Source organism: Podarcis vaucheri (assembly GCF_965113315.1).
Source record: "Podarcis vaucheri genome assembly, chromosome: 5".
NCBI lineage: Eukaryota > Metazoa > Chordata > Lepidosauria > Squamata > Lacertidae > Podarcis > Podarcis vaucheri.
Genome location: NC_138763.1, coordinates 76,731,748 through 76,743,970, shown reverse-complemented (window position 1 = coordinate 76,743,970; position 12,223 = coordinate 76,731,748). Strand labels below are relative to the sequence as shown.

Here is a 12,223-nt window from a genome sequence, read left to right as displayed (position 1 = left end):
CTACCCATTAATGAGAAGTGCTTGCACTGGTTAATCAGCACTGTTGTTGTTGTTTTCTTTGACACACCTTCCCAGTCTTCCTTTCTCCCTTATATCCTGCCATTACTGATTTTTTTAAAAAAACGTTTGTTCCATTTGGAATTGTATTTTGGAATGACTTAGTGACATTCTTAAGGGACTGTTGCTCCATCTCCTACCCCTTCCTGCCAACTAAGCCACTTGGGGTTCAGATGCACACATTTTTGTGAAACTGTGAGGTAAGCAAGTTGCCCTTGCCCACGGTGATGAGAAAGCTCTCCCAGCTGGATAATTGGCTTGGAGCTCTCTAGCCAGAATTAAAAGCAGACGTGGTGGCACAAATATACCAGAAAGATGGACTCCTGTACAACTGGCATATCTCATAAGGCAGGTGCAAGCATAGCTTCTCTATATTTTTTTTTTTAATGTGGCCCATCAGGGAAGACGTAGGTAGGGGTTTAAAAAGATCAGAGAGATGCAGGTGTCATAGGTCAGGCCTACATGCAAGTATCTGCTACAAACTTTGGTTGGGTTCACATTGTTGACTGGTGAGGGGAAGTCATAGAATCATGGAATTATAGAGTTGGAAGGGACCCTGGGGGTCATCCAGTCCAACTGCGGGTAATGCAGGAATCTCAACTAGATCATCCATGACAGATGGCCATCCAACCTCTGCTTAAAAACAACCAAGGAAGGAGAGTCCATCACCTTATGAGGGACTGCGTTCCACTGTTGAACAGCTCTGAGCATTAGAAAGTTCTTCCTGATGTCAGAATCTGCTTCCTTGTAATTTGAATCCTTTGGTTTGGATCCTAGCCTCTGGAGCAGGAGAAAACAAGCTTGTTCCATCCTCCATGTGACAGCCCTTTAGATATTTGAAGATGGCTATCATATCTCTCAGTCTCCTCTTTACCAGGCTAAACCTACCCCATTCCCTCAATTGTTCCTCACAGCGGACAGAGGTACTTTTCTTTATTACAGTTTTCCTCAAAAAAAGAGGGCATGATCAAATGTGAGAGGGAGTGGTCCTACTGATGTGTGGTTAAAGGACTCAGCTACAAAGACCAAGACCAACAACTTCCTTCAAAAGATTTTGCACTGCTGAGGGACAGTTACTATGTACTTTCTGACAGGAAAATAGGCTTTACACATCATCATCAAGATGTGGTCAATCCCAGCCTCCACCTTTTCTATAACATGTTAAATGGCCCTGAATGTCAAAGAGCACAAATTTCTGAAGAGTCAGAATAAACCCTATGTTCGTCACAGGATTAATTTCAAATTGTATCCTCAGGAAGTAGATAAAACTTTCATTGCAACCCAAAAGGCCTAGCAAAACCTGATTAACTCTGGTTATTTTGTCTTACCTTTGCAGCTAAATGTAATTAAAAATGTAATTCCTAAGGCTATATTTTTTAAAAAATATTCAAATACTTTCCCTATACTTCAGCCTTTTTTGTGCATGCAAACAGTTTTCAGGGAAGAGTCATCCAGTCTCTTCCCCACCCGCCATGTAAACTCTGTGAGACTCAGAAAGAAACAGTGAGGAATAGGAAGCAACCTTGTTCAAATTTCAGTGTGAGAGTTGTGCCAACTACTTCTCGTTAGCATCCTCCCATTTCATCAGTATGTATTGCTGCTCTCTATTCCAGTGTTGTACAAGAAGAGAGGCATATCCAGAATTACATGGCCAAAACAAATACTGCCAAAGAAGGAAGTCTTGACTCGCAAGTAGGGAATCTGTCAGTTTCAGTTTCTTCCAGTTTCCAAGCTTAAGTTCAGTTCTTCACATCAGATTGTGGGTTTTTTTTTTAAAAAAGCTCCGCCCGATCATTCACCAGCATTTTAGTGCAAATTTCTCCTGATGTACACAATTTTTTATATCCAATTTTGTACAATGGACACATTTTTGGAAGACAATGCTGCCTTATATAATGCATTTTTGTATGTTATTTTTTTCACACATGTATGCATTTTTATGCACATTTTACCTCAGTAAGTGCATTTTTTTGTAAACATTAGTTGGCTGCACAATTGCGCTGTAACATTCAGAGAAGTGCAAATTTCAAAAGATGGCTGTTTCCTGGTTTGTGTATTGTTTCCAAAAGTGTGAATTTGGTAGATTTGCCTTTAAATGTGAACTCGGTTAAATTTCTTCCACATCTATACTTGCAAGCTTTGACTGTTTTTTGTTGTTGTTGTTTTTTCAATTGAAAAGAAAAGGGAGGAGTTGAGTACATGCATGCACACAGCTTCCTTTATAGGTAAGCGGCTATAAAGAAGCAACAGCCCTCCCAAGAAATAATATAATACAGCTCCACTGTCAAATAAACAAGGTAAAGGCTACAGAGACTTCAGCATGATTCTGACTGTAAGGGGATGGGTTGCCATTTTGCCTCATGTCCTTGACAGGCACATGCAAATCTAGTGTCAGCATGAAGCAACCTTGGGTTCCTGTCACGGCACCAACAGAGTACAGCTCACGGAAACTTGCCTCTTCAAAGGTTTCACCCTGGAAGATTTCGCTTTAGTGGCCACCATTGTGCTTTCCCCACAGTGAACTGACACTACATCAGAGCGGGGATTGTGGGGGCGGGATGATGGGTGCCAGGGAAAAAACAACATGGCTCTCATAAGCTTTGCCATCACCTACAGCTAAAAACAAGACAAGAGAAGCCCACAACTGTGCCACAGTGTGAAATAAGTTCTCCATGAATCTCAAGTGGGCCAACCCACATGGATGGAAGGAGGTCCAAACAGGGTACTTTGCCAAGAGCACCTTCAAACCTGGGTGGAATCTACACACATCGAAAAACCATTGTGAAAATTCTTTTTTTAAAAATACATTGAATTTTCCATAAGGCTCACCGTTGCACTTAAAGCACAGTTAAACGTTTCATTTGAAGTTGTATAGCCGAGACCCCAGAGCCAGTCCTAGGAACATTAAAAGTTAGGGTGGAGCTCCCCTTCCCGCTTTGGACATCCTCAGTTAAGTGCAACTATACTCAGCGTGCCTCAGGGAAACCCAGAGCCACCTTAAAGTAAACGCTGGAGGAATTGCTGCCAAGTGGAAGCTTGTGGATTTCTTGACAGGGAGTGGAGCTAACAGCTAGGCACTGAACAGGAGGCAAACTAATATTAGCAAATCTCCAAAGCCACACAATATACCTATGACAGCAACCCACAGGTGTTCCAGAGGCATTTTGAGCAGGAGCTGTTCTTGGGGTTTGGCTAGCGAAAGTAACTATTGCAAAAAGTGCAGCAACCGTCACCTTGTTTTCCTCCAGGAAAATTTAGCTAATATGATGTTAAATAAATGCAGAATCCATTCAAGCTCAGTTGCAAAATAATAATAGTAACGTTTGGAATCCACTGTTCTAAAAAGACAAGCGCGGTTTCTAGCTGCCACTAGGGGAGGGCAAAGACCCACCATCTCTCACAGTGGCTTAGATTTCGGTGGATTAAATTTGAAAACTGGAGATATTTTCGTCGGTGTCTGTTGCAAGGACTAAGTGTGAATGCATGAGTTATTGCTGCAAATAACCTGTTCTCCCTGCAGAATTTCAAAACAATAAATAAATTAGAAGCAGCTCATTATATTTATGTCAAATTGCCTCAGTCTCTACGTGCAATACACATCTTGGAACCAACTACTTCCCCGTACATTTCCATGGCTGCGCTTGTACTTTTGAACTTAAAGATCTCAGTTGCGGTGCTTTATGTGCTTCAGAAATCCAAGTCTTTGCAATTAATATTTTAAGGTTACCAAGAAGAACACGAGCTATTAGGGTTTATAATTAGGAAGCAGATTGTAGAAAATGAATATATGTTCTTGTTGCAGGAGAGCTGCTTACTAAAAAATCAAGGTATGTATTTTTAATGAGCCACCTGCTGAGCGTGCCTCTGGGGAGGGAATTATGCTTACTGCTGTTTTAAAAGTAATGAGAAAAAATTTAAAGTAGAACACAGACTTCCAGAATATTAAATACAAAAAAGAAAAAAAAAGAAGAGGAAGAGAAAGAAAGCTAAGTCACGGCATTGCTAAGGGGTATCATTTTCCCTTGATGTGGATGCCTCCCTCAATACTCAAGCAGAAAGCAAAGCTGCTATAGTTAAAATGTGATAAATAATTAGGAAGCTGTCCCAAGCATCTGAGTTTCAACAAAAACTAATCAGCCTGGGATGAGCTGATCTGCCCTTCTTATTTAAAAGCATAAATACGACACAAAACCGATAGTCTCTTTCCATGTTGCCACTAGCACTTTAGCATTCCAGATGATACTTCATAGCAGTGTAGATAATGAGTATTCTTCACTTTAAGAATGGAGGTGTCTTGAGGATCTGCTTTAAAAAATTATAATTTAAGACTGTAGTAGGTTTTTATTTAGAATTCTCGTTAAGGTCTGGCCAGTGCCATACCAAAGGCAATTTTAACACAAAACTGCTCTGCGGCATTTGCTCTGTAGCACAGGAGCATAGAATCTGTAGAGCTGGAAGGGACCACAAGGGTCATCTAATCCAACCAACTGCAATGCAGGGATTTTTTTTTTGCCAAGGGTGGGTCTTGAACCTGGGACCCTGAGATTAAGAGTCTTATGCTCCACTGACCAAGTTATTCCAGCTTGCAGTTGCGATGACAGAGAAGCAAGGGGCAGATGGGGCTTATCACTCTGGGAAGGCAGCCCATCACTGCTGGTTTTTTGACTGAATTGTTACTTACACTGTTGAATTTGTATTTTATTATTTTAATTTCTTTTATGATGCAAACCACACTGAAAGGCGATATAAAGGTAAAGGGACCCCTGACCATTAGGTCCAGTTGCGGACGACACTGGGGTTGCGGACAAATACCAAAAATAACCCAGAAGGGATGGGATTAACATATGGATGGAAAGAAATCCTCCTCTAAATGAGGCAGTTTGCTTGATATTTAATTATGTTTCCAATAAGATCAGGCCCCTGCGGGTGTGTACTTGGCAGAGAAAAAGCTATTGCTTAGGTGTGATTTTCATGAATGATACAACATGCATTTATTTTGTAGCCTAGATTTAGAACCCGTCCAAGATGTCACAATGATTCCATTTGAAGATATAATGTGCTGCCTAGCAATTGAGACTTTCAGAATGTCTGCTTTGATAACAGAGTCAGGGAAGAAGGGGCGAAACTGCTATTTTCCAGAGAAGGCCTGCTGGAAAATCCTATTGCGAGAAATGCCGATCACACTCTTTGGGTTAAAAATCAGGAAGCCAGACAATACTGCTCAGGAGACCAAAATTCATCCAGGGCACTTCTATCTTTGACCGCCAGAAAAGTGGCTTGAAGAGTTTCCCTGTTCTTCTAGTTCCTCCCACCAAAGTTCATCTATAACGATCCTCTTATACACAACAACAGTACAGGGACACCAACATTTAATTTACTTTAAAATTCAAATTTAGGAAATGAGAGAGAGAGAAATTACCATAACAACTGAAATTTCTTGAGAAAGGAGTCACTTAGAACCTAAAACATTTTGAAAATGCTCTCTGGGCTAGTGATGACAAACTCCAGCAAAATGTCCCCTTTGTTTAAACCACTGCAATTTATCCACCCAAAGGGTAAAGCTTATGGCACATTATTGAGGCTACACACCAAAGAGAACAAGTACCTCAGTGTTTGAGCTTTCAATGAACGATCCTCCAAACATTGCAGACATCCATTCACAGCTACAGATCAGTAGCGGCTTGTGAGCATTAATGTTTCCATCTTCCAGCTTAAACGTCACATCTGCCAATGGGATCAGAGAAACAGAACCATAAACTATGGTGGAATGTGCTTGGAGACAAATACAACAACTGGAGGAGGGTGTTACAGAAACTGGAGGAGGGCGTTACACAGCTGTCTCTCTCGCGAATATTACTGCAAATGCATCCAAAAGGGCACATAATAATTATTTCTAAGGGAGACACAGATGACCATTAAAACCTGGGCAGAGGAGGAACAGCTTTGCACTCTTCACCTTTTGGAAGTCTGGCCACTGAAGGCTTCATATACACAAATGGAAACAGTTTAAACTTGTCCACTCAGACACGATTCGTTTGCTTATGTAAATACAGGCAGCACCCAGCATCTGACAATATTCCATTGTACACTTCATGCAATTCACCCAAGAGGATGCATGTCTCAGAATTAAGGAGCATAGCTCAGTGGTTGGTGGTGTACATTCTTCCCAAGATACTAAACATTCCCACTTAGGGCTGACCAAAGATCTCTGTCTGAAACCCTGGAGAGCTCCTGCCAGTCAGTGCACAAAGTTTCTGATATAAATAGAGTAATGCTTTGACTCAGCGTAAGGTAGCTTCTTAGGTTCTTGATTCCTGGTTATGTTAGTTCTAGGGAATGGGCTATAGAGAAAAATATTAATGAATCAGTCTGCCTGCATAAGGATGAAACAGGATGTACATATGCAACTTTAATTCTTAGACACAGGTTCATATTGATTTGAACTAGCCAGCCAAATCTTTGCTGTGGACCTCTAGTTATTTCTACCTTTTCTTGTGCACACTAATGGTTTTGTCTACATTAAATTAATCTGGTTTAAGAGCCACACCCTGAGATTGGGGGGGGGAGCCCTGTTGCTCTAGTGCAGGCATGGGCAAACTTGGCCCTCCTGATGCTTTGGGACTACAACTCCCATCATCCCTGACCACTGGTCCTGTTACCTAGGGATATTGGGAATTGTAGTCCCAAAACATCAGGAGGGCCGAGTTTGCCTATGCCTGAACTAGTGGGAGTCCTTGCACTGCCTTCTGCTAGTGGAATGGGCTAGCTGAATCCGGTGCCTACAACCCTTATTTCACTCCCTTATCTGAGAGGTCATTAATATTATCATTTAACAGGCACAAAACTGCAGCTGACAGACATTTGCACAAGGCCATCTATCATGTGTATGGACATCCAAGATTCACTTCTAATTACTTCCTTTTGTACCACAATGGCCTCTGGTTCAGACACTCTGTAATCCTCCACATAGCATGGACCTGTAGCCCCAACCACATGGAGGAAGGTAATATATCAGCCAGCATACTTCCTGGCAATTATTTCCATCAATGCAGTAGAAGCATTTTTTAAAAAAAGCTGGCATGCTCACACAAATCCCTACCAGGAGACAGCTAATATGTTGAATCCTACATGGGCCTGTACCATAGAGCTAGGGATAGAATGATTTTTCCCACATATTAGCGCAATTTGATGTTTTACTTTATTTTTAAATCCTCATGAAAATTCACCAGCATTTTACCACAAATCTCTCCTAATGTAATTTTATATGCAGTTTTGACCAATGTGCAATTTTTTGCAAGCAATTATCCCCAATATAATGCATTTTTGCACCTTAGTTTCACTAATAACTTCATTTCCCCCAGTATATGCATTTTTGTAAACACTAATTGGAGAACTGCATCACAAAACTTGGAGAAGTTTGAATTTTGAAGGATAGCTTTGTTTTGGTTTGCATATAGTTTCAGAAAGTCCAGATTTGATAGATTTGGCTTTAACTGCATTTTGGATCAAATTTCTCTTCCATCTTTACATTGAGCTGCTGTCCCTGGTAGGGTTTATGATGTTGGAACTGGACCAATGACTCCTACTTGAGTGTTATAGATTGCTTTATATATGGAACTATTGATTGGATGGCTTTTGTGGATTAATTCAAAGGGATAATGAGGATGTATTCATGTATTCTCACCAGAAAATGTTTCTTTAGAGAGGCATTCTTTTATCCTGTTAGCTTTTCTGACATGGAAAGCCTTTGTAATTTCCTGGTTCATGAAGGCTTCCTTATTCGTAATGTTTTCCACCATCATCCGCAGGTCAAACACTTCCAATATCTCAGCAATCTGAGCTACTCTGGTAAGATCCTTCTCGTTTTCATCCAGCTGCCCTGTGTACAAAAACTGCAGAACAGTTTTAAAAGGCCCAGGCTGAATAGAAGCATCTATCTTGACCACTGTTACAGCACAAGTCCTCTTTGAAACAGGGTTGACTTGCATTTCTCTATGCATGCTAACAAAGCCTTTGCCCCAAAATGTTGGCGCTTGCTTCAGGCAACTGACTTCCCCTGCTTCAAGCTCTAACCTTGTTAAAGGGTTACCACTACCTGCTAATGATGTGAGTTTGGCATTAGAAGATTTTAGGGTTGCCATCTCACTACTCTCATCTGTTTCAAGGCTGCATTTTCTGGCCATAAAGCTTCTACTGGCCCTTTCTTTATTGCAAGGAGTTTCAGATAAGTCTGGGGTTTCTTCACATTCCATTAAAAAAAGGTCATAAAACTTCGAAGAGGAGGTAGCTAGGTAGATCTTGTGAGCAAAAATGTGAGTATCTTCCTGGAGGATAAACATGACATCTGCACACAATGGATTGTCCAATAAGTATCCGGCTTCATTGATACTGATGATGGGACACTCTGGGATTTTGATAACCGGAGGAGGTGCCTTTGGAGGTAGAAATGGAGCTTGAAGCAAAGGCTTCTGAACTTTCTTCAAATGCGATTTCCAGAACTGTAGATGTCTCCTGGAGATCAGGGCAGCTCTAATGGCATTATCAAACACATCCTTGACACCAAACTGGTCAAATACACTGGTTTCGTAATACGGTATCCCAAGCTCCTTGGCAACTTCTCTGCCTCTTTCTGGTGGCAAGATGTCTCCCCGTTTGATAGGCCTGTGAAGTAAACAAACAGACAAGTAGCTCATGGGAGCTGGATATGGCTTCCATATCTCATTGAAATACACCTATGCATGGGTAGTAGTAGTAGTAATAATAATAATAATAATAATAATAATAATATATCACTTAATTCCCTGATGGTTTTAAAGCACTTTATGAAACATAAAAACCAATTGCACAACACTGCTAAAGTACATATTTAAAAAAAATATACAATAAAACAATCCCATAGCAAATAAAAGAGGAGACTTTGGTCAATGGAATGGTTGGTGGAATTCCAGTACAGATGGGGCCTCTTGCATTTCAGCAGGAAATGCATTCCACAACGCTGCTCCTACAAGTGGAAAAGACCATCTTCATGTCACCCTAAGCTGATAATCATCAGGCTGTGTGGTAAAGACTATCCACTTGGTGATCTTAATACCCTTACTGGGCAATGAAAGGGAAGTCGGCCTGTCAGGTGATCTGGTCTAGAGTTGTTTAGGGCTTTATATGTGAGTAACAAGACACTAAAACTGCCTCAGTGGCTAATACGCTGCAGGTCCCCTCACCAACAACATGATGTGCGCCAATTACCACCCAGGGCACAGCATTCAGCACCAGATGCAGTCATAAGGGAAGCCCCACATAGAGGGCATTACAGTAGTCTAAATGTGAGGTGAAACCTGGACCTCGGCAGCAGCAGCAGAGAATATGCTTTAGAGCCATTTGGTTCAATCCAAGCAGTTATAGGGTACTAGGTTGCAGGACTGGTTAAGACTTCTCCTTAAGATCTTGGAGATTCACTGTCAGGTGGAACAGAGAGTATAGTGTTATATGAACCAACAACCTGACACAGTATAAAGCAAGGTGTCATATATGGGGACGGGGAACCAGTGGCCCTTCAGATGTTGCTGGACTACAACTTCCATGACTTCTCACCAGTGGCCATGCTGGCTGGGACTGATGGGTGTTGGAGTCCCTGAACACCTGGAGAGGCAAGGATTCCCCATCTCTGATATATACTGTTAGGACAGGGGCAGAGAATCTGTAGGCCTAAGCTTGCATAGCCCTCAGCATCATCCAGCTCTTATTGTCCAGACCACTGTTCTGAGAATTGCTTCCTCTTTGTGCCTGCACATGTAAGAGAAAAGATGTGGTGCCACCGACAGATAAAAGAGTTTTAGCAGCAGTGGGCAACCTGATGTTGTTAGACTACAACTCCCATCATCCTTGACTACTGGACCCTGCTGGCTGGGCCGAAGAGAGTTGTAGTCCAACAATATCTGGGGGCCCCCAGGCTGCCCACCTGGAGCTATGCAATCCTGGAAGCACTGCCCCCTTTTGGTTGTGGCTCCACCCACCACTAACTCCGGCTCCTGACTGGCTTTTGCCATTAGCCAATGGACCTTTATAAGAAAAAGATGACCCACTCCTGATTTAGGAGGCAGAAGACTACATACTCCCCAGAAGCTGAGGTGCATACTAATATTGTCAATTGGAAACATGGATTTCTCCTACTGAATATTGAAGCCAACTTTACCTTGCTAATGGCCTTCTGGCTCGGTTTACAGCTTCCAGATCAGCATATCGAAGATCCAGTTGGCAACCAACCAGAATAACAGGTGTGCGAGGACAGAAATGCTTGATTTCTTGATACCACATGGTTTTCACATGATTCAGGGAGTTAGGGTTAGCAATGGAAAAACACAGGACAACAACATCGGACCTGGAATAAACATGCATTGTCTTAAATGAAAATTAAATCTCATCCTCTGTGTGTAAAAAGTAAAAGGAAAACAAAAAACCACCCTATATTCCATGCACAGCATTTCCCTTAGGTGTCTCAAAACCAGGTTCCTAGAGTACACTTCATACTCATGCAAATTATTTGTTAAAATCCTACTTTCTTCCGCAACCCCCAAGACACCAGAGAACCCTCCTTATCCTCTGACAGGTGTCATCTTCAGTGAGTAAGAGCCATTGCCAAATTCTACAACAGCAACTACAGATGGGAATGGGCTGCCATTTTGCTTCCATCACAACATGCCAAACTCTAATTTGTAGAGGAAAGTTACGTGGCTGTCCAGCCATTTCTTAATAGGAACATGTAAAGTAACATGACACAGAGATTAGTCAAGAGTGCCTCTCAGATTGGACCATTTGACACAGATTATAGTAAAAATACCAGGTTTGCCACCAAGTGTAAATGCAACAGGGAGGTATCTGGCTCTCTGTTGAGGATACCTGTAGGATGCCTGCATTTCCAACATTTTTTGTCTCATTCATACATATTTAGGTGTGCACTTTAAAAACAACAACACTTGCATACGTGCATATTTACAAGATGTGCCCTTAGCTTCCTCAAGCTGGGAAAAGAACGAAGTTTCATTAAGCTGGCAACAGTCAGCGCCAGTGCACTGAATGTTATAGACTATGATTTTTTTTAAAGATTTATTTATTTTTAATCTTGTTTCTACCCAGTGCTAAGTTCACCAAGGCCAATCACTTCTTCAACGTGTGGAAATAAACACTGACAAAAAGGAGGAATTATGCAGATGCCCTGTTAACATTTTTGCACACTGAAGCTTTTAAATAAAAATAGCTATTGCAAAAAAGAGCTGTGCTACATGACAGAGAAGGACTAGATCTTTAGAAGCAAGTGATATTGTCAGGGGTTCAGGAGCAGAGGCAAGGGCAAGGGAGGAAACAGAGAGCGAGGGGGAGGAGGCAGAGGAAAAGATGAGTGATGACGACGACCCGAGATCTCCGAGTCTTTCCAGTGAATCAGAAGATTCACAGAAAGGAGCACCAGTGGCCAGGGCAAGGGGGGAGCCTAGGGGGACACCCCAGGGAGATAGAGCCAGAGGGGACTCAGAGGAGAGCAGTTGGAAATCGGGACCAGCGTCACCGCCAGAGAGCAGGGAAGAGGAAGAGAGCCAGGGATCAAGCGCTGGCAGCTCACAACAGGGGGGAGGGCATGAGTCAGGAGTGGCCACACCTCCATCAGGGAGCGAAGAAACGGTCAGACGGAAAGTGGAAGGTTGGGCGCGCGCGCCAAGTTCAAATGCACAGGGAAGTGACGCAGTAGGCAGCCCTGAAAGAGAGCCAGGTCCTAAAGCCCGGCGCAAGGAGACAGGAGAGTCCGGGGGGTCGGCGTCAGAAGAATCCAGGAAGGAAGAGACCCCGGGGGGCAGAGGGACCCAGAGGAGAACAGTCAGGCGGAAAAGGTGGAGCAGGGCTAGGATATTAAGTTGGTGCGCAAGGGGCGGAGACTCAGACGGGACTTCGCCGATCTAGCCATTAGACGTAGAGTTGCACGCAGCAGCTTGAGAATGGAAACTGTAACTCAATAAAGACTTTTACTTAATGATCGCTGGCTAGCGTGATCCTCTGTGAGCTAGGATCTGGAAGCAGCTCTGACAGTAAGTCCCGTCTCATTAATTGTGGGCATCTACAGCCTCGAGGAGAGGAGAGAAGCAGGTGCCTACTAGCGAGCTCACGAACGGCAGACGACATG

General features: G+C 42.6%; 1 protein-coding gene across 6 annotated transcripts in view; it reads right to left on the bottom strand.

The window, feature by feature from the left end:
- RHOBTB1 (Rho related BTB domain containing 1) overlaps positions 1-12,223 on the bottom strand; it is a 74,838-nt gene that overhangs the window by 13,693 nt on the left and 48,922 nt on the right. For all 6 annotated transcript variants that reach the window (XM_082222400.1, XM_082222402.1, XM_082222401.1 and 3 more), the window contains 3 exons: positions 10,247-10,432; positions 7,742-8,718; positions 5,663-5,781 (listed from right to left, as the gene is read on the bottom strand). In XM_082222400.1, the coding sequence (XP_082078526.1) occupies positions 5,663-5,781; positions 7,742-8,718; positions 10,247-10,432 (1,282 nt within the window). The remainder of the gene's footprint in view (positions 1-5,662; positions 5,782-7,741; positions 8,719-10,246; positions 10,433-12,223) is intronic.